The following is a 22486-nucleotide window of genomic DNA, read 5'->3' as shown; positions in this document are numbered from 1 at the left end:
GATTAGGTATCAATGATGTGTTATAAAATATTTTAGTTTTCCAAATTCTACAAAGTGGAACACATCCATCTGCCAGATTTCATTCCTTTGAATACCCTTTTGGTTACTTCCTGCAGGTAATGGTGTTTGGTTATATAAAGAACAAGTAGGAGGGCTGGAGAGATGGCTCAGAGGTTAAGAGCATTGCCTGCTCTTCCAAAGGTCCTGAGTTCAATTCCCAGCAACCATATGGTGGCTCACAACCATCTGTAATGAGGTCTGGTGCCCTCTTCTGGCCTGCAGGCATACAAGCAAACAGAATAATGTATACCTAATAAATAAATATTTTTTTTAAAAGAAAGGACAAGCCATGTGGGCTCCAGCAATTAAAAAAAAAAAAAAAAGAACAAGTAGGACATTACCTTTATAATTTCCTTGGCTTTTTGCTACATGATGAAAAGGTCTTTTTTTAAACTTTTGCTATTGACATGATATTTTTAATGAAATTTTGAGACCTTCAGCACATTTCCAATTGATAATTGATCAATTTCTGCATTAGCTTGTGCTAGAGAACCTGGCATACCAATATGGGATCAGATATGTGTTATGTATATGGAGTGATTCCTCTTCCTCATTATTTCTTGTAACTGAATAAATAATAAAGTCAATTTTGTATTATCTGGTATAAATTCAGTGGTTTCAATATGCAAAGCAACTGCTTTTACATATTGCAAATTAGTAACTATGTTGAGGTTCCTTAAAATCCATTAGTACCTTGAGAATAGCCCACTGGGACCGACCCCCTCAGGTAAGTGGCAGAGCTCTCCCACACTCCTGGTAAGGGCCATCTATCCAAAAGTGCCAAGGGTGGGGTGGGGCTCTACATTTGCAATGTCCAGCTAGGGCAGGGCTAGTGAGGGATGGGGCCAGCTCAGTGTGGCCCTCAGATTTAAACAGGCATGGCTCCTATAATACCCGTGGCAACACGGACCGTGGGCATCATCACACCCTAGCTACCTCAGGATTACAGACCCAGACATGCCCTGGGCAGAAGCTTAGACCTGGGTGTTACCATGGAGGCAGCAAGGTGGCCCTCAGACACCAACATGCTCTCTGGTGGCTGTCCAGACCTCAGGCATCCACACAGCCCTTTTTTTAATAGGAGCCAGGGATATCAATTCAGAGCCTTGCTGCTGCTGGCTCACAGACTCAGACATGGCCCTAAGCAGCAGCCTGTGTCTGGACGACACCATGACCCAATGTGGCAGCGACAAGGTCCTCAGATACCAACATGCCACAGGATGCAACCTAGACATGTGACCTCACAGGCCTTGGAACCTGATTGTTTTAGGATCACAGATTCTGGTTGTGGTAGGACCTTGGACACAGATATCTTCACCGGTCATCTGGGTTCAGATGTCACCATGGCCCCAAGTGGAAGCACAGGCCTCTCGGATTGGCACGGTCCCAGGTGGTGGCCCAGACCCCAGCATTGGCACAGCTTCGACATTATCAGTAGCTACAATATCAACACAGACCCTGGCCAAGACAGCACTGTCGCCCCAGGTTGGTGTGGCTTCAGTGGCAGCATGGCCCTCCAGTGTCAGCAGGACCACAGGTTATGGCCTAGACCCCCAGGTTTCCATGTGGCATTTGGTGGCACCATGGACCACTGGCATCACTACCCTGGTTGTGGTAGGCTATGGACCTAGACATGGTCCTCAGCAGCAGCCCAGGCTTTGATGTCACCAGGGCACAAGCCATGCAGTTTGGCATGGCCCCAGGTGGCAGCCAAGTCCCCTGGCATTGTCATGGCCTTCAGTGGTATCAGGAACCACAGACATCAATACAAACCCTGGCTACAGTAGGGCCATGGGCCCAGACATGGCATCTATGGTAGTGCAGGCATTCAGTTCTGTATGACCCTGGCTGCAGCATGACCCTCAAGACACCAAAATGGCGACAGGTGGCAGCCCAGACCCCAGGCATCCCCATGGCCTTGGTGGCAACATGGTACATGAACATCAGTACAAACCCTGGCTGCAGTAGGACCAACGTCACACTAGGTTCAGGTGGCAAGCAGGCACCAACATCAGCCCATCCCTCACTGCTCTTGCTTCTTTAGAATTGCCTCTTAACACAGCACACACCATTTCACCTCCCTTTCTCTCCTAGTTCACCACACACTTGCTCATCATAATGGTATCCCACCCTGAGGGCACTGGGCCAGCCTGTCGATGCCTTCAGGCAGCCTGGACCTTGAGGACCCCAGGCTGGCCCCTCAAGTATTCCCCTACCTGAGCTGCTTCTGGTTTGTTTTCTTTAGAAGAATATTTATGAATGAGGCGTCTCAAGCAATTACTTTAGGCTATACTGAGACTCATTGTTATCAGTGTGATCTTGAACTCCTGGTCCTCCCGCCTCCATCTCCCAAGTGTTCAGATTGTAGGGATTCACGGATGTTAGGCAGGCAAGCACTCTTACAAACTGAGTTATATTCCCAGCTTATGTTGCTTGATTTTTGCATGTGATCTTGACCCTCACAGTATGATTGATTCTGTTCAGCAGACCCGAGTCTCTTGAATCCTCAGTGTGGATAGATGTACACTATTGTGGAAAATGAATTGTGCTTGTCTCTTCTAATCTTGATTCTCCTTTTTTATGCACTGGTTAGGAACTGAAGTGTACTGTTGAAGGGTCTTTAAGTTTCTTAAAGATTAATTCCTTGTAGTAAGCAACCTTGAATTAGCCTTCTGAGAGTACTTGCTTCTTGCTGAACAAAGGTTTATCAGATTCATGAACAAAGGAAATCCTTCCTAAGATTTTCATTTTCTTAAATATGTCCAGGTGCCCACTGAGGCCACAGGTGTCATGGAGAATCAGGCAGTTGTGCTGAGAATTGAACTTGGGTCTCCAGAAGAACAGTGTACATGCTCTTGACTGCTGCACAATCTCCCCAGACCTTGCTTATCTTTTTAAAAATATTTCACTTGTGGAAGCATATTTTATGGTTATTGCTGATGGTTCTTTTTTTCCTTTTTTTTTTTTCAGTTGGTTTTACTACAGTTATTTATTGGCAGGATCTCGTTGCCTGACTTGGAGTTGGCTATGTAACCCAGACAGGCTTTGAACCTGCAATCTTTCTACCTTAGTTGATGCTTAAACATTTTAAGCATTTATGGAGCCTGATCAAAGGCTTGTATTGCTAAACATGATGGCCTGAGTTTGATCCCAGAACCTACACGTGGAAGGAGAGAGCTGACCCTGAAAGTTGTCCTTAACCCCACATGTATGTGCCCCCACCAATAAATTAAAACATAATAGAGGATTTGTATAAAATAATATTTAGATAAATAATAGGTGAGGGCAAAAAAAACTGCATTGGAGATGTTTGTGGTATTTAACAAGCTTTCTACAAAGTTGATCTTCTAAATAGGAAGACAGGGTATAACTAATGAGGACATTAAAAAACATAGTGCCCAACAAGGCTGGGGTGTTGGCCAGTGGTGGAGTGCTGCTTGCCGAACATTCTTGAGATCTGGGTTCCATCTGTAGCAGTTGGGAGGTTGGTACAAACATCTTTAGTTTACATGAAGATCAAAATTAAAGCCATGAAGTACTGCCCTGACCATAGTATGGCAACACCAACTCTTTGTGAATGGGGGGGGGGTGTGGGGGCGCTGGAGCTGATACAGTGAGTACTGTTGGGAGTGTTTAGGTTGGCCAGTGAACTTTTGTTTTCTTTTTTAAGATTTAAAAGAACATTCTGGGCCTAGAAATACGGCTCAATGGTTAAGAGCACTGACTTCTCTTCTAGAGGTCCTGAATTCAATTCCCAGCAACCACATGGCAACTCACAACAGTAGGTAATTGTAGACCCATGCCACCTCATGCCCTCTTTTGGTATGCAGATGTACATGCAGATAGACATAAATAAAATGCATAGCTTTTTTTTTTTTTTTTTTTTTTTCCTTTTTGGGTTTTTGAGACAGGGTTTCTCTCTGTAGCTTTTGGAGCCTGTCCTGAAACTAGCTCTATAGACCAGGCTGGCCTCGATCTCACAGAGATCCAAGTGCTGGGATTAAAGGCATGCACCACCACCGCCTGGCTCATAAACTTGTAAAAATAGCATTTTGTTAGTACTATGAGAATTTCATGTTTTGATCATATTCACACACACACCTTCCTCCTAACTCCTATTGAGCTTTCTTATAATGTAAACATTAATAGTCTCCACAGTGTCAGGTCCTCCACAGCGGTTCCACATCAGTCTTCTCGCTGTCTCTAGCTTCACTTCTTGTATACACAGTTCTCCATATCCCTACTGAAATCTGGGTATTGATTTTGACGTATTTACTCTTCCCAGTATCTAGAACTTTCCTATGTTTCTTTGGCCCACCCATCTGCCTGTAGCTGGCTTCTTTAAAACTCAGCTTAAGAGCCTGCTTGTGAGATGGCTCAGTGGCTTGCGGTTCTTGCCATTTGAGTTTGATGACCTAAGTTCAATCCCCAGAACCCATGTAAAAGTGGAAGGAGGGAACCAATTCCACAAAGCTGTCCTGACCTGCATGTGCACACTAGTAGCACTTCCTACCCCATAATAGATTATTTAGACAGCTTTAAAAACAGTTTAGACAACTTAAGCTATGTCCTTGAAGCTTTGACCAAACTTTGGCCCCTCTTCTTGGCCTCTGTATCTCAGGTGACCCATTGTCTGAACTCCCACAGGATCCAGCATTGGATTGGCAATGGTACTGATCTAAGCCTGTGGAGAAACGTCTGGGTTTTTCTGGCCTTTTCCCTCTGCATCCTGTAATGATTGCAAATGCTGGGAGACATCAGAGAAAAGGAGCATATGAATCCTCTTAGCTTCTTGAAAACAGAATCAGAGCCCAGACTATCAGAAACAAGCTGGCTTCAGTGAACACACAGTGGTTGAAAGGTCAAGGACCCCAAAAACTCTTATGTAAGAAGAGTTTTCTTGGATTTGAGGCTCAAAAAAATATATTTAGAAATGTGCGATGTGTTTGTGGATTTGAAAGGTTTGTTCACCTGAGTTTTAACTTTAACAGAAGGATGCTGTGCAGTGGTCTCGAAATGTAGCTGCAGTGGATGGAGAAGAACCAGAGGACTCGGCTGATGTGGAAAGCTGTGGGTCTAATGAAACCAGCACTGTGAGTGGTGAAAATGATGGTAAGTGCTGGGGCAAGAGACGGGAGGAGACCAGGTGGTTCCTAGGGACTTAACTGTTGTTTCCTATCTTCAGTATCTCTGGATGAAACATCGTCAAATGCATCCTGTTCTACAGAGTCTCAGAGCCGTCCCCTTTCCAATCCCAGGGACAGCCACAGGGCTTCCTTACAGGTAATAGGGCGTATTGGTGACAGGATAAGAGAGTGGGTTGGTGAGAGCAGACACATAACAGGGTTCTTTCATCTTCAGATGTCAGAACATATGGTTGAAGAAAGGAGACAGGAAAGTTGGTTATTACAGCATTTTACTTCATTTTGTTACAGAGTCTTACTGTGTAGTTCTGGCTAGCCTTGAATTGGCTATGTAGACCAGGCTAGTCTTGAACTCAGAGCAATCTGCTTGCCTCTGCCCTCCCAGTGCTGGAATTAAAGATAGATACTACCATACACCACTCCTGGTAACATTTTTAGAAGCAGGCTGTAGGGAACTGCATATTAGGCCTGAGAGTAGTATCTAGGTAATTATGTTGATGGTGGTGGTGTTGTTATTTTGGGTTTTCAATACAGAGTTTCTCTGTGTAGCCCTGGCTGTCCTGGAACTCACTCTATAGACCAGGTTGACTTCAAATTCAGAGATCCACCTGCCTCTGCCTCCTGAGTGTTAGGATTAAAGGGTGCACTACCACCACCATGCTCTAATTATGTTTTTCCTTCCTCCTTTTTTGTTTTCCTCAGCTCTCATAGCTCAGGCTAGTCTTACTTGCTCTGTAGCAAATGATGGCCTTGAACTCCTGATCCTCCTGTCTGTCTCCTAGCTACTCCTAAGGGCTTTGATGACAGATATGTGCCACCATAGTTACCTCATCCTGCTCGTACTTATACTGTGTTTGTAAATGTCCAGGAACGTGTTGCAGTGCATTGAGAGTATGAGAACATGAACTTCAGAGGCAGCGGTTTGAAAGAGGACCCTAGCCAGGCAGTGGTGGCACACGTCTTTAATCCCGGGCGGTAGAGACAGGTGGATTCTGTGAGTTCAAGACCAGCCAGGGATACAGAGTGAGTTCCAGGACAGGCTCCAAAGCTACACAAAAACTCTCTCTTGAGGGGCGGGGGAGGGGCTAGAAGATGACCCTGCCAATTTACTTTTCTTCTGCAGTACTGGGGATTGACTTCAGGGCTTTGTGCAAGCTAGGTAAACACTCTACCACTGAGCTCTATTCTCAGCCCCCTATTATTTCCAATTGTGGCAAGTTCCTTATCTATAGAATGGGAACAATGGTATATGATTTTTTTTTTTTTTTTTTTTTTTTTTTTGGTAAATCAGCTGAGGGGTGTGCTTGGTGCATTGATATTGGCTTATACCTGTATTAATATTGCCTGGGAGGTTTGTGTGCATATGAACTCTTTTTTTTTTTAAAGATTTATTTCTTTTTATTTTATGCATCTGAATGTTTTGCTTGAGTGTGTTTATGTTTTATATATATATATTGTCTGGAGTAGAACTTGAAAAGGAATCATATACATTGGAACTGGGGCTTGGAGATGCTTGCTATCTGCCATGTGGATACAGAGAATCAAACCCTGATACTCTGGAAGAGAAGCCAGTGTTCTTAACTGCTAAGCCATCTCTTCAGACCCTACTATAAAGCTTAAAGCCAGGTGGTGGTGGCGCACACCTTTAGTCCCAGCACTTGGGAGACAGCGGCAGATGGATCTCTTAAGTTTGAGGCAAATCTGGTCTACAAGAGCATTCCAGGACAGCTAGGGCTGTCTCAAAAAAAAAGGGGGGGGGTGTTTCTCACTTACCAGTTTGTGGAAGTTAAAGGACGACTTTGGAGAGTCAGTTCTCTTCTTCCCCTGTTGGATTTTGGGATAGAACAAAGGCCATCAGGTTTGTACAGCAAGTGCCTTTAGCTGTTGGGCCCATATCACTAACCCTTCACATGAATTCAAAAGTGAATGAGTAGCACAAAGCCAAAGAGTGCTGTAGTGGCACTGTGGGTGACTCCTTTCTTCTTTTAAATCCCTCCTGGGAACACAGGCAAACAAACAAAAGAAAAAGACGGGGGTCATGCTGCCTCGTGTTGTCCTGACTCCTCTGAAGGTAAACGGGGCCCACGTGGAATCTGCATCAGGTATGTGTGGCCTTAATAGTTGTGGTACTTTTTCCTAGGGTTCTGGAGACCAGGCTGCGTCAGCAGCTTTTGACTTAGCAGTATGATAGCAGTAGAGTTGTTGAGTCCATGAAAACCCAGGAAGGCAGTGTATTTATTATTGTGGTGAGGGCTTTGTGTTGGGTTCTTCCATACACCCTCCTCTCACCTCCAGGGTCAGCTCTGAACATCTGATGATGACTGCCACTGCTTTGTAATTTGGCATGAAAGCTGTGTTTTGGTGTTCTTTAGTGATACTTCAATGCCACGCCATGAGGTGGTAGTCTCTGCTAGCCAGGGCTAGGAGCCAGAGCATATCAGGGAGAGTTGGGAGAACTAAGCTTGTCTGATAGGTATAGTTTGTGATGCTTTTGACCAGCGGGATGCTGTGCCCTCAGGGTTCTCAAGCCGGCATGCCGATGGTGAGAGTGGCAGCCCATCTAGCAGCAGTAGCAGCTCTCTGGCCTTGGGCAGCACTGCTATTCGAGGTCAGGCTGAGGTCACCCGGGATCCTGCCCCACTCCTGAGAGGCTTCCGAAAACCAGCTACAGGTGAGTGGGTTGCCATATGTTTCTCTGCCTTTAAGAGAGCCTTCTGCAGGCCTGAATGTAAAAAGATGCTATCTTCTTCTCCAGTTTCTCTTTCAGTTTAATTTTACTTCTTGGGTGACCCGCTATTTTTTGTTTGGTGTTTTTCCTTATATTTCATGTGAGTAAACTCCTGTAGGCAGAAATAGTCACATAGCTTCTTGTCCGTCCCTGTACTGTCTGGCCCATACCTGCTTCATAAGTGTTTGAATTGCTCTCTTCATGAAGGATCCCCAAGTCCATTTTTGCAGGGTGTAGCATCCTTCTCTGCTTATACTCGACATCCAGACAGACACTGTGTTATTTTAGCCTAGGCATTGTCTTGAGTGGGAACGTGTATTGAATTTGGAGCATGCAAACAAACTCAGTATGGCTATCTATAAGACTAGTATGCCATTTGCTATTTCAGGATTGGTTTTAAGAAACCCACCCTGCGCCAGGTGGTGGTGGCACACACCTTTAATCCCAGCACTTGAAGGCAGAGGCAGGTGGATCTCTATGAGTTTGAGGCCAGCCTGGTCTTCAGAGCTAGTTCCAGGACAGGCACCAAAGCTACACAGAGAAACCCTGTCTCCAGGGTGAAAAAAATGAATGGATGGATGGATGAAAGGGAGGAAGGAAGAAGAAAGGAAGGAGGGAAGAAAGAAAGAAAGACCAACCCACCCTGCTGTCTTTGGTCATTTTGTAGTTGGGCTGTATGAAATCATTGTAAAAATAGCTATGGATTCTGAAAGTTAGAATTCTGTGTCATTCCTAAGTGGAAATGAGCCTTTACTCTTTTGATGCACTTGCATTTTAGTAGCAGTACGTAATCCAAAATCTCCAGGTCTCTTATATAGTGATTTTTTTTTTCAAATAAAAATAGTGTTTACAGCTGGGCGGTGGTGGCGCACGCCTTTAATCCCAGCACTCGGGAGGCAGAGGCAGGCGGATCTCTGTGAGTTTGAGACCAGCCTGGTCTACAAGAGCTAGTTCCAGGACAGGCTCCAAAACCACAGAGAAACCCTGTCTCGAAAAACAAAAAAAAAAAAAAAAAAAAAAAAAAAAAATAGTGTTTACATACTTCAAAGAAGTATGACCCTTCACTTGGCTTTGAATAACTCTTAGTACATGTCTGCCTGTAGAACATACCTCATTCACAAAGCCTTCTTTGTAGGTGTTTCTGTAGTATACTGACTAGATTTGCTTCTCCAGTTTGACTTTGTGGAGCTTGTTCTCCAACCTCTATCTGCTTTTCTTGGGGAAAGTGTCTTCCTCAGGCTTTGATCCTGGAGGAGGCAAGCCTGAGTAGTCTCAGGATTTTGATTTTGTTTATTTATTTTTTGTTTAAGCTGAAAATCTATACCCTTACTTCCAAAACTGCAGGTCAGATGAAGCGCAACAGAGGGGAAGAGGTAGATTTTGAGACACCTGGATCCATTCTTGTCAATACCAACCTCCGTGCTCTGATAAACTCTCGGACCTTCCATGCCCTGCCATCGCACTTCCAGCAGCAACTCCTCTTCCTTCTGCCTGAAGTAGACAGACAGGTGCCAGCGCACGGGTCCTCTTGGTCTCTGTCTAGGCGGGCTCCTGTTCTCTGTAGTTGCTTACTATTTTCATTTTGTCCCTTGCCCCCTAGGTGGGGACAGATGGCCTGTTGCGCCTCAGCAGCAGTGCACTCAATAACGAGTTTTTCACCCATGCAGCTCAGAGCTGGCGAGAGCGCCTTGCTGATGGTGAGTAGACTCCATCACACGTGGCTTCAGATGCCTGGTGTGTGTGGGATTTTGTAGCTCTGAGGTTAAGAATGTTGCCTGCCACCGGGTGGTGGCAGTGAACGCCATGAATCCCAGCATTTGGGAGGCAGAGGCAAGCAGATCTCTCAGTTCCAGGATAGGCAGGGCTACACAGGAAAACCTGTCTCAAAAAAAAAAAGCTATTCCAACCCAGTTTCAATTCCCAGCACCTACATGGAAACTCAGAATTGTCTATTACTCTATTTCTTAGATCTTATGTCCTCTCTGGCCTCCTCCTGAGGTACTAGACATGTATACGGTGCGCAGATTTACATGCAGACAAAACAGCCATACATATTACGCTAAACAACAACGTAAGCACTATTACTTCTTAGGCTTTTGCCTAAGATCCAAGTGCTAATTTTTATTACTCTTTTTTTCTCAAAGATTATTAATGTAAGGCAGGCTTTACTCACAGTACTATGGTGTTATTAATAGGATACATTGCTCTGAAAACACAACATATTAGGGATATCCATTCTACATGTTCTTTTTATCATTAATACTATATATATGTATACCTTCTAGTAAATGGCATTATGTAGATGTGTGGAAGAAAGCACTCCAAGGTGACATACTCAGTGCCACCATGCTCTCCTTTTGTCATAGTCACTTAGAGTAAATGTTAGCTTCTCTAAATTTAGTTTTCTATAGTAGCTTCATGATAAATGTGGGGGAGAGGATCCCAAAATTACCCCTGGGTTTTATTATTATTGAGAGTTTATGTGCAGAACTGGCATTTATTACAGCAAAATAATATAAAGAAAAATCAGCAATGGGAGAAGGCACACGGGTAAGATGCCAGGCATAGGCCAGGCAATGGTGGCGCACGCCTTTAATCCCAGCACTCGGGAGGCAGTGACAGGTAGATCTCTGTGAGTTCGAGACCAGCCTGGTCTACAGCGCTAGTTCCAGGACAGGCTCCAAAGCCACAGAGAAACCCTGTCTCAGAAAAACAAAAAAACAAAAACAAAAAAAAAAAGATGCCAGGCATAGGTTTTAGAAGTCCTTTCTGCGGAGTCAAACAGGAAAAATGAATATCTCAATGTGAAAATGTCTACCAGGGAAGTTTGTTAAAGGCTTGGTACCCAGGATTTTTTTCTTTTAATGTATGTATGTTTGTGTATGCGGATATGTGCACATGAGTCCAGGTGCCTGCAGAGGCCAGAGGTGTTAGACCCCGGAGCTGTAGTGACTGGAGTTGGAACCATCTGATAGGAATTCTCAGAACCAAACTCTCAACCACTAAGCCTTGGCACACAGGATTTTATTGGGGTAATTCTGTTGGTAACCGTTGATAGTCCTAAAAGGAAACCGTGCACTCATTTTTCACCATCTTCTTTATCAAGAGCTATTAATATAAGACATTGAGTCCTAAAAGGAAAGCAGGTGTCATTAGCATGGATAGCTCTGTTGGCATTAAGAGCAGCACAACTATCAGTTAGGGTAGTGAGAGTACTTGAAATCCAGGCTCCCAGAACACCAGATGGGCAGACTCAGAATCAAGTAAGTATTCAGGTCTGCAGTGGTAACTTTTTCTATATAAGAAGAAAGAATGGAGCCAGATGATGGTGGCGCATACCATTAATCCCAGCACTTTCGGGAGGCAGAGGCAAGCAGATCTCTGTGAGTTCGAGGCCAGCCTGGTCTAAGGACTAGCTCCAGGACAGGATCCAAAGCTACAGAGAAACCCTGTGTCGAAAAAACCAAAATAAATAAATAAATGAAGCAAGAATGGTTCTTTGGGGCTCAGAGGTTAAGAGCACTGGTTGCTCTTCCAGAGGTTCTGAGTTCAGTTCCCAGCAACCACATACATGGTGGCTCACAACTATCTATAATGAGATGTGGTGCCCTCTTTTGTGGTGTGCAGGCAGAACACTCCACACATACTGAGAGACAGAGAGAGAGAGAGAGAGAGAGAGAGAGAGAGAGAGAGAGAGAGAGAGAGAGATTTTTCTCGTTTGTTTATTGTTTTGATCAGTGTTATGCTGTGAGAGGGCCACTGATAGATACAGGAGTTGTGTTCCTTTTAAAGCTGCCTGGTAGGAGCTGGAGGAGGTGGGACCACTGGTACGGTACTTACCATGTAAGCATGGAGACCTGATTTTTGATTCCAGAACCAACCCAAAAAAAAAACCAAACCAAAAAAAAAAAAACAAAAAAACAAAAAAAAACCTGTGTGGTAGCCCTCTTGCCGCTCAGTGACAGTCATCAATCCAGCACTGGGCAGGTGGAGATGTGCTTGCTAACCAAATAGCCTAACCTAAGTGGTTAATCCCAGGCCAATGGAAAACCTTATTTCAATCAAAATACCCTGTATTTGGGTAGAGATGACTCCGCAGTTAAGAATACACCCTGCTCTTCTGAGACTGCATTTGGTTTTGGACACCCATGTTCGATGTAGGGGCTCTTACAGCCTCTCCAAGCCTCAGTAGGCATCTGCATGCACACATGGCACACACTCAGAGACATAGGAGTAGAAAGAAAGCTTTAAAACAGAGAAACCAACTTTGATACCTGCCAAGATTTTTCCTTTGCCCTCCACATGTTTGCATGGGCACATAGGTAGGTATACTTGTACATGTACACGACACAAAAAAACAAAATGCCAGTCAACGTCACTTCCTTATCTAGGATCTCTGAGTCTGTACCCCCAAGACAGGCAGGGAAATTCTAATTTCTCTTTTAAGAAAGTAAATTTCCAATTCACCAGCAATAACAATCATAGGGAGAAAAACAAAAACAAAATGCTTGTTTTAGAACCAGAAGACTTGGATTTCTGTAGGACAGATATGTTAGTGTCCAGAATTTACTAACTGGAAGTCACTTTTCTCTTTAGGTGAATTTACTCACGAGATGCAAGTCAGGATAAGGCAGGAAATGGAAAAGGAGAAGAAGGTGGAACAGTGGAAGGAAAAGTTCTTTGAAGACTACTATGGACAGAAGTAAGGCGCTGAGTGCTATGAGTTCTGGTCTGGGCATTTTGCGGGGACAGAGACAGTTGGCGTCCATATCTGCAGCTTCTGTAGGCATAGATTCAACAAACTAGTTGAGATTGTGTAAGGGGAAACTGCGACTTTTGAGAGTATGCATTTATCAGCACAGCTTAACAACTGCTATGTCAACAGTGAAACTGGGTCTGCAGATTAGGAGACGTAGGTACTCGAGGCTGAGATGGGCTTAACCCAAGTCAAGTGATCAAGGCAAGCCTGGACAATATAAAGTGAGCTCATTTTTTTAAAACCTTATGATGGGAAGACAGAGTGGTTGTCTGGCATGTGGGAGGCCATGGATTGGATTCTTAGCATCACAAAACAAAAAAAGTATCCAGGAGCACGCAAGTAGGTTATATTACAAACATGGTGTTTTGTCTAAGGGACTTAGATATTCTTAGATTTTGGCATCTGCAGGATGTCCAGGATACTAAGGAATGAAGGTAGTATTTACAAAAAAGCATGGAGGTGACTGTGGCTTGACTCATTTATTTTTTAATGCTATCCACGGTGAAGTTCTGGGATTAGTGCTGTGTGCCATGCAAATTTCTTTCATTCTAGCTAAGTTATCTGAGGTACATATTGTTCATAGAAACAAAGATATGCACTTTCTGGCCTATAATTGATGGTGTGAGTTTGATTTGCAGATTGGGTTTGACCAAAGAAGAATCACTGCAGCAAAAAGTGGGCCAGGAGGAAGCCAAAACCAAGAGTGGATTGTGTGTCCCAAGAGAATCAGCACGGCCGCAGCGTGGGCAGCGTGGGCCCACTACGCGTCAACGGGATGGGCACTTTAAGAAACGTTCTCGGCCCGATCTCCGAACCAGATCCAGAAGGAATCTGTACAAAAAACAGGAGCCAGAACAAGCAGGGGTTGCTAAGGATGCAAATTCTGCACCAGATGTCTTACTCTCCAAAGATGGGGATGCTAAGACTGACTCAAAAGGGATGAGCAGTCCCCCTGGACCGGATGTGTCCTCCGCAGCATCCAGACAGGAGGGTCCTAAGTGTCCCAGTGAACCTGTGACTTCCCGGATCCAAGCAGAAACAGACAGTTTGGCATGTACCTCTACATCTCCAGACAGAATCCCTAGCTTACCTCAGGACACTGTGGCTCAAGAGACAAAGGATCAGAAGAGGAAATCCTTTGAGCCGTCAGCCTCCACGTCCTTTCCCGAAAAGAAGCCCCGGCTTGAAGATCGTCAGTCCTTTCGTAACACAATTGAAAGTGTTCACACCGAAAAGCCACAGCCCACTAAAGAGGAGCCCAAAGTCCCGCCCATCCGGGTAAGAGAATTTGGTACCTAGAGTCCCAAGTGCCAGATTTCTTTTGAGGGTCATGAGATTGTGAAGCTTTTTGTCAGGGGCAGGGAGAAGGGCAAGAGCAGAGGCCCTCAGGCCCTGGCATGAATTACATGGGGTACGGAACTTTCTGTGAGAAAGCTCTCCGTGACCGACTTAGGACGATGCATTTCTTTTTTTCACTTTGATTAAAATTATCTTGAGGTCCAAATCCTCTGAAGTTTTTACTGTTTTATTATGTGTCACAAGGTCTAATTAGAAATTAAATTTGAAAAGTGTGTTTGCTGGCTCACCCATACAATCCTAGCACTTGGAAAGCGAAAGTAGGAGGATTGCTACCAGTTCAAAGCCAGCTTGGGTAAAACTTTGTGTCAGTGAGTAAAGGAGCTTGCTGCCAAACCTGATGACCTAGATTTGGGACTCATGGCAGAAGGAGAAAACTAACTCTACAAGTTGTCCACTGACTTCCACATGTGGTTGTGGTATGTATACTGCGTATGCACAATTAATAAATGAAACAAATTTCGAAGGAGGGAAAAAGACGGGGAGATTTTAATGCAGCATAAATAGCTCTTTAGTAGAGCCTGCTCAGAATGAAGTGGTGTCATGGGTCGCCATTTGACTATGATTATTTTAATTTTTAGGAAACTGAGTTTTCTTGGCCATGACCTCTAAGATAACTTATGTTCCAGTTTTGCTATGTACTTCCTAGTTCAGGCCACCCTGTTAAAACTGCTATTTATGCTTCTTGCAGATTCAGCTTTCACGTATCAAACCACCCTGGGTGGCTAAAGGTCGGCCCACTTACCAGATATGCCCCCGGATCGTCCCCATCACGGAGTCCTCCTGCCGGGGTTGGACTGGTGCCAGGACCCTTGCAGACATTAAAGCCCGTGCTTTGCAGGCCCGAGGAGCGAGAGGCCACCACTGCCATCGAGAGGCGGCCACCACTGCCATCGGAGGGGGGGGTGGCCCGGGTGGAGGTAGCAGTGGGGCCATCGATGAGGGAGGTGGCAGAGGCGGCGGCAGTGATGATGGTGGTGAGGCCTGTGACCACTCTGAGCCCAGGGGAGCCCCAAGCACCTCTGGAAAGGGTGCGCCAAATCTACAGCGAACACAACTACTGCCGCCTTGTCCTCTGAGTGAAGAGCACGCTCCAGCTGAAGCTGTCATGCCCAGAGCCAGAGGAGAGAACTTGGCTTCTCTCAGAAAGGAGGAGTGCTGCCTGTTGCAGAGGGCCCCAGGTGTGCTTACAAGTGGGCTGGAAGATGCCTCCCAACCCCCTATTGCTCCCACTGGAGACCGGCCGTGCCAAGCTTTGCCACCACTGTCCTCCCAGACTCCAGTGGCTGAGAAGCTATCAGAGCAGCCTAAGTTGCCTCTAGATGGTAGAACTGAATGCAAGTCTGGTACCCCTTCCTTGGAGAGGAGTAGTGAGGATGAAGGATCCGCTGTCCCCTCAGTGAATCCTGTGCAGTCTCTGGTGGGAGATGTAGGAGGAGGAAAGGATCAGGCCTTTGATGATATTCCCAGTGTGGAAGAGCTTGTAAATGTGACACCTGCTTTTATATCTGAATTATCATTGGCTAAGTACCTAGAGGATAAACATGCTGATGATGAATTAGGACTTGGTGACACAGGCCCCCTCTTAAGGGAAAGTGATAAACAAGAATCTTTGAAAACTGAGGCTTTTGCATCTGGCAGTGCTGCCTCCTGGGTACCCATTCTGTCAAATTATGATGTAGTGAAAGACTCTGAGTCAGAATCCAGAGAAAACGCACCGTTTCTGGAGCCCCGGAATGGAGAAGAGTGGAAAAGAGCTGTTCCCCTCATTTCTGCCATGCCTGGGGAATTGGCAGCCACAGAAAGTGTGCCCCACCCTGAGAGCTGCGCTTCACTCTGGACAGTACCTCCTCCAGGAACCGTGGCCAGTGCTGGCAGTGACAGTGAGCAAGTAGACCTTGAAAGGCTGGAGATGAATGGCATCTCTGCAACACCCAGTCCTCACAACGAGTCCACAGATACAGCCTCTGACTCGGAAGGCCCCCTCACTGAGGACAGCAGTGAGGTTGATCCAAGTGAAACCACAGTGGCAAAGGGGTTGTTGGTGGGAAGGAATGAAAAGCAGGATGGGGACTCATATGTCTCACTGTCCAAGGTGAGCAGTAACCTAAGTGTGCTTAGAAGGACAGAAGGGATAGCAGCTTCTCAGAGCTGGGTGTCTAGAGTATGTGCAGTCCCACACAAGATCTCAGAGTCCCTGCTGCTGTCCAGTACTGAGTGCCAGCCCAGGTTCATGTGCCCACCTAAGCCTGCTTCTTCAGTGGAGGTTACCAACCCTCTTGTGATGCACCTGCTGCATGGTAACTTGCCTCTGGAAAAAGTTCTTCCTCCAGGTCATAGAGGCAGCAAGCCAGAATCCCCCCAGCTGCCACTTAGAGAGCAGAGCCAGGGTAGAGGCGCTGTACAAGGTACTGGGGAAGACAATCACCTAGTTGCCAGAAGCAGCCCTGGTTCTGCACTGGCTTGGAAGGAGTCTCTTCTGGCCCAGTGCTATGCAGGTCTTGGAAGGGCAAAAGCCTCCCAGGCTCTTGGAATGCCCCAGAAGATTGCCAAAATGGTTCCAAGTTTAGACTCCCAGCATCCAGTGGCAGAACTGACACCCTCCTCTGGCAACCTGGAAGAAATAGATTCCAAAGATCATTTCTCTTCTTTCCGTTGTGAAGAGCAGAAAGAAGCCCATTCCCAGTCCCAAGGCAGTGATCCTGGTACTGCCCCAGTCCAGTGTCCAGGGAATCACACTACCTCCGAAGTGCCATGTTTCTCCTCTGCAAATGTGAGCCTCTCCTTTGGTCCTGAGCAGACAGATAGGACCCTGGGTGATCAGAACAATGCTGGTGGTCAAGAGAAGAAACTATTTGGTCCTAGGAATACATTTCCCACCCTTCAGTGCCCCAGGTCTGAAGAGCAGACACCACTACCTGCTGAGGTCCCTCCAGTTTTTCCCAGTAGGAAGATAGAACCAAGCAAAAACTCAGTATCTGATGGCATACAGACTGCAAGGGAAGACTGGACGCCAAAGCCATCACCTGATTCTCCTGGTGGCATCAAGACTGAGCAGATATTCTCAAGGGGTCCCCTTAAAGCAGATGCAGAGAATAGAAAAGCTGCAGGGTATAGTCCTCTGGAACTAGTGGGTCACTTGCAAGGGATGCCTTTTGTTGTAGACCTGCCTTTCTGGAAATTACCCAGAGAGCCAGGGAAAGGGCTAAGTCAGCCCCTGGAGCCTTCTTCCATCCCCTCCCAACTCAACATCAAGCAGGCTTTGTATGGGAAGTTCTCTAAACTCCAGCTGAGTCCCACCAGCTTTAATTACTCCTCCAGCTCTGCCACCTTTCCCAAAGGCCTTGCTGGCAGTGTGGTGCAGCTGAGCCACAAAGCCAGCTTTGGTGCAGGCCACACTGCATCACTCTCCCTGCAAATGTTCACTGACAGCAGTGCAGTGGAAAGCATATCTCTCCAGTGTGCATGCAGCCTGAAAGCCATGATCATGTGCCAAGGCTGTGGAGCATTCTGCCATGATGACTGCATTGGACCCTCAAAGCTCTGTGTATTGTGCCTTGTGGTGAGATAATAAATTATGGCCATTGGAAACATTGTACACTTAGTGTGTGTATTTTAATAATGGTTGATCTTAAATCTGTATACAGAATATCCTTGCTGTAAAGAACTATCTGTAGGCAAGATAAATCTTGCCTTCCCCTAAAATTTATAGTGCTTGAGCGCTCTGTCACTTGACACCCTTCTAGTCTTGCTGGGAGGGTTTTCAAGGGGCCAGGTGGACTTGTGGTTGCCCACAACCAGCCAGCCTAACCCTCTTGGAGTCAGGTAGTATAGTGTGGCAGGGCAACCTGTCTGACACCCAGATGGACTTGAAATTGAAGCAGGAAGGTTGGGTTCTCCGTGGATGGAACTCACCTACCTGAACTGAGCAGGAATGTCAGTCTTCCACTGCCCCTCCCTGCCATCTTCTGCTACTTTGCTTGGGGAATTGATGGTTGCAGAAGCCACACAGGGTTGAAGTAACTTCCGTCATTGCCCACCAGGGGATCAAACACCTGCTGATCTTGATGTCATATTTCTGTCATTTGCCAGTTGATGGAGCCAAGTTGACCTTTGGTTCTGGTGCTTTACCCAGTTTGGAACTTTTATCTGTCTGTAATCCACAGATCCACAGATTCTTTTGGAAGCTTGAATAGCCCTTCTTGAACAATGGGGTATGGAAATAGGGCTGTCTGCTATGGAAATGCTATCTGTAGACCTCGAGAGTCAACTGTACAGATGTTTGCAGGGGACTCCTGCTTACCACCCACCCCGTCACATTTGACCGTGGGAGTGGGCACCCATGCACCTGTGTATGTGAAAGTCATTTTACATTTCCAAGCAGTCTTGTTATTTTTATATTTTTAACTCTATTCTTGGATGTATAAAGTGAACTTTTTGGCTTCTGTAAGTATGCTCTATGCACCTCTAATGTTTTACCTTGTATTTATATGTTGTACACAGTACCGGCCAATTCTGTAAATGGATGTATTGTACAGAGAACATGACCATCTCTTCCTTATTTTACGTCTTCAGCACCCTTGATTAAAATGGTGTTGTTTACTTCTGTGCACCAATTGTCAGAGCCACTGAGTGCTGTGCTGTCTGATGTGAGAAGGAAGTTACTGACTTGTGACCTATGGTTGGCCCTGTGCCTTGTCACCTGTCACCAGGGAATCTCCCACAGCCTCCAGCGCCACAGACAGCTGCTCACACACCACTGAGCAGACATGTCTTGTTCCTTGTATCTATTCTCTTCCAGCCTTGAGTGGCTGCTCCGCTGCCATATATGACAAATCACCATCACCAGTGTTCAGTGCTTCTGGATTCATGGGTGAGTTCCTTGGGCGGCCCCCAGGCAGGCCTTTTGGATCTGGCTCCAAGGTCGTCACCTGTCAAAGCAATATTGGGGATCGCTAGGCTCCTTTTGACTTACTTTTGACAGTAGATTTCAGGGGAACAAAGCCATGCCTGCTGCCTGCCTCTCTCCTAACACGTTTCCATCAAGTAGAATTTGTCTGGCCTCATCCCAGTCCCTGCCGTTTCTTGTATCTTCACTTGAAAGTTGGGAGCCCTTGTCTAATTTAGCTGTCTCCTGTGTGAGTGCTACTGTATGAAGTATGAAAATTTGTGTGCCTTGAGCGAATTTCACTTTTCTCTGTAAGTTGCCCCTCCATTTCATCTGAGGTGACTGTCTTTTGGGGGAAGGGTGTCCTGTGAGTGAGGAGCTGGTAGTGATGGGATACAGATTCAGTATTGGCCGAGTTCATGTTGTGTGCTCATAAGTCTCTTCTACCAAAGACCAGGAGCAGGAGCCAAGCATGTCCAGTCTTCTTCTAAGACCTTTGCCGTCTCAGAAGTGAAACTTGACAATGGTCTGGTCCATGGGGCTGCTCAGAAAAGCGCTGCTCTTGTATGTCTCATTGGTATTGGAAAAAAAAAATAATAAACCTGTCCAACCTGTACTTGTCTCCCTGTCCTCTGTGGCTGCCTGTTAGTATGGGGTGGTTTGGTAAAGTAAGAGCTGGACAGGGTCCTCTTGATGGATCCTTTGCACAATGAATTGGCAGCTCCACTGGTCTTTGATCTCTTGATTTGATGAGCATTTCCACTGGGTGTAGTAGAACTAGAAAGCTAATAGAAGTGATGGGAACTTTTCAGATAGAAACTTTAAAGGGCTTACTTCCTCCTAGGAACTCATTCAAACCACCTGCCTCAAATGGAGATCTCCACATGGGTTCCCATGATTGGTAACCTCCTGGCAGTGACTCGTCCTGACCTTGTCATAGTGTGAGACGATTCAGGGTCACTGCTGCTTGAGCAGCCTGAAGGATGCCCGGTGCTCCAGGAGTAACTACTTCAGGAGTGCCCAAGTGCACGATTTTATGATTGTACTCAAACATAACTAAGCAGAATTGAGGTGATGGAAGTGAACCTAAGCATAATATCTGTGAATGGGAGAGGCATGGGCGCTTGAGCACAGGTTTTCTAGCTCCTGTTGAACATTTCTACTGTGTGATGCATGCCTCTGTGCATGCTACCATGTCTAGTCGTCCCTCATGTCTTCAGTTCAGACTCTGCTGGGGACAGCATCGTGTCACTTGTATCATATGAGGCAGAGCATGAGCTGTATCACATAACACTCTGGGCTTGGACATAACATAGCACTTCACCTGCCACTGTCTTGCCCAAATGTGGGTTGCTAGTTGTATCGACATGGAGTGATTAGCACGCTTGCCACCTGGGAGGTACTTATGCCAAGCCAGGATTAACAGCTCCACAAACCTGAGAGTTGAAGTAGCTGCTATCATGCTTCACCGTCGCCTCAGAGGGGGCTGAGGACCCAGGCCTGTGGGCTGTGCTGAGGTGGCAGTGCCAGGCAGGCTATGAGATGGCACCCAGTGTTCAGCCTCACTCTGTAGCTGTCTGGTACAGCGCTGAGATTGGAAAACCAAGCTAAGGAAGGCACAAGGTATACATGATGTCTTTCTGGTCAGCTAACATGCTCTGGATGAACTAGAGCTTCTGCCGTGCAGTGGTGGTGCAGGCCTTTGATTCCCACACTCAGGAGGCAGAAGTAGGCAGGTCTCTGTGTGTCTGAGGCCAGCCTGGTCTACAGAGTTCCAGGACAGCTAAGACTACACAGAAACCCTGCCTTGAAAAAATAAAGAGAAAATAGAACCTCATTTGAGAGGGGTGAGTTCCCATACTGGATTTCCCCATGTTAGGGGACTGTTGGGAGCTGTAGAGAAGGTGGGGCTTGTAACCTCTCTACAGCTACTTTACACCCCCAAATGGGCAGCACTCACACTTCTTGTCTCCATTTCACACTGATCTGGAAACCTGGCGTACTACTGTTGGGGTGCTGTCTTGCCTCAGTAGATGGGTATTTGTTCTGGGCACACGCCTGGGGAGTGCACCTGCTGCACTCTAATAATGCACACAACCTGCCTCTGTGTAATAGCTCCTGGATGGTAAGCCTAATTAGACTGAATTCATAAAGGGGATGGAGGGAGATAGACCTTCACAAAGACTGAAAGATTTTTTTTAATATTTATTATGTATATGATATTCTGTCTGTGTGTATGTCTGCAGGCCAGAAGAGGGCATCAGATCTCATTTCAGATGGTTGTGAGCCACCATGTGGTTGCTGGGAATTGAACTCAGGACCTTTGGAAGAGCAGGCAATGCTCTTAACCGTTGAGCCATCTCTCCAGCCCCATGAAAGATTTTCTAAGTACTGTGCTCACCCATGTGTTGTTTTTGCTTTTGTTTTATTGTGTTTGAGGGGTGTTTTGGGCTTTTTAAGATAAGGTCTCAAATAGAGACCTTCTGTATTGCCTGGAATTCACTGTATAGACCAGGATAGCTGTCAGCTAAGATCCCTCTGCCTGCCTCTGCCTCCGCCTCCTGAGTGCTAGGATTAAAGGCATGTACCACCCAGTGGTATTCTTTTTTTTCACAGGATCTCCTATCCCAGGCTTGGTCCTGCCTCTACTTCCCAGGTGCTAGGTATGGACCAGTCACCATGTTATGTGGGTACTGGCGATGAAATCCAAAGCTTTGTGCATGCAAGGCTAGCCCTCTACTGAGGCTTTCCAGGTAATTTAAAGGGAAAATGTGTTTTTCCCAAGTGGATGAAGGGAAGGTTTGCCAGTATTAAGTGAACTTGTCATTGCTTAGGATGGCATTTCCCATTTGATGATGTCTTGTGTCAACTGTTGACAGCAGTGAGGTCTGACGTCCCACCTAAAGAAGCAAGAAAACGATCCAGTGTTTTCTGTACTCCAGCTGCTTCCCCTGGATTCCTGTGTTCTGAGGAGGAGCAGCCTCACTGGGGAGGTAAGTGTTTTCTGATGGCTGAGAAGCCACGAGGCCCTGCACGATCTTGTTCTTTAGGTACAGTCAAGGTCGTGGGGCTTTTGTGGTCCCTTGCTTTGGCAGGATGCAAACTTCCTTGGCATTACTGAGGATTTGCTGGCTGTTGGCACCCTTATCTGGCAAAGATGAGGTGAGGAGGCACATCTTATGCTATGCCATACCTAACCCTATCTGCACAGCTCAGGTATGTAGTCGGTGAGGGTTGCAGACTCCTTGCACTCAGCCATTAATGTGAGCATTTGGCTGCTTCACGGAATTTATGTTTTAGTAACTGGTAATGTAGCCAGGTGTGCTGGGCATACCTTTAATCATAGTCCTTGGGTGGCAGAGACAGGCAGATCTGAGATCTGAGTTCCAGGACAGCTAGGGCTATGTAGAGATTCTGTTTCAGAAATCAAAACACGAGACCAGCCTGGTCTACAGAGCTAGTTCCAGGACAGGGTCCAAAGCCACAGAGAAACCCTGTCTCAAAAAACAAAACAAAAACACACACACACACACACACACCAAAAAAAAAAA

The 22486-nt window shown here is 46.1% G+C and overlaps 1 protein-coding gene across 5 annotated transcripts in view; it reads left to right on the top strand.

Moving 5' to 3' along the window:
* Asxl1 (ASXL transcriptional regulator 1) overlaps positions 1–19551 on the top strand; it is an 84328-nt gene extending 64777 nt beyond the window's left edge. For 4 of the 5 annotated variants that reach the window (XM_050150806.1, XM_050150802.1, XM_050150801.1 and 1 more), the window contains 9 exons: positions 5052–5172; positions 5246–5343; positions 7213–7306; positions 7723–7875; positions 9277–9440; positions 9533–9629; positions 12529–12634; positions 13330–13969; positions 14739–19551. In XM_050150806.1, the coding sequence (XP_050006763.1) occupies positions 5052–5172; positions 5246–5343; positions 7213–7306; positions 7723–7875; positions 9277–9440; positions 9533–9629; positions 12529–12634; positions 13330–13969; positions 14739–17618 (4353 nt within the window). In that variant the 3' untranslated portion in view covers positions 17619–19551. Of the gene's footprint in view, positions 1–3971; positions 4946–5051; positions 5173–5245; positions 5344–7212; positions 7307–7722; positions 7876–9276; positions 9441–9532; positions 9630–12528; positions 12635–13329; positions 13970–14738 lie in introns of those variants that run through there. The other variant, XM_050150805.1, reaches the window with a different exon arrangement.
* Positions 19552–22486: the final 2935 nt, after the last annotated feature.

Source organism: Alexandromys fortis, unplaced genomic scaffold, assembly GCF_014885135.2.
Source record: "Alexandromys fortis isolate MF-2015 unplaced genomic scaffold, M_Fortis_MF-2015_v1.1 scaffold_27, whole genome shotgun sequence".
In the NCBI taxonomy this organism is placed as follows: Eukaryota; Metazoa; Chordata; class Mammalia; order Rodentia; family Cricetidae; genus Alexandromys; species Alexandromys fortis.
The sequence above is the reverse complement of the archived record's forward strand: the minus strand, read 5'-3'. Positions and strand labels throughout refer to the sequence as shown.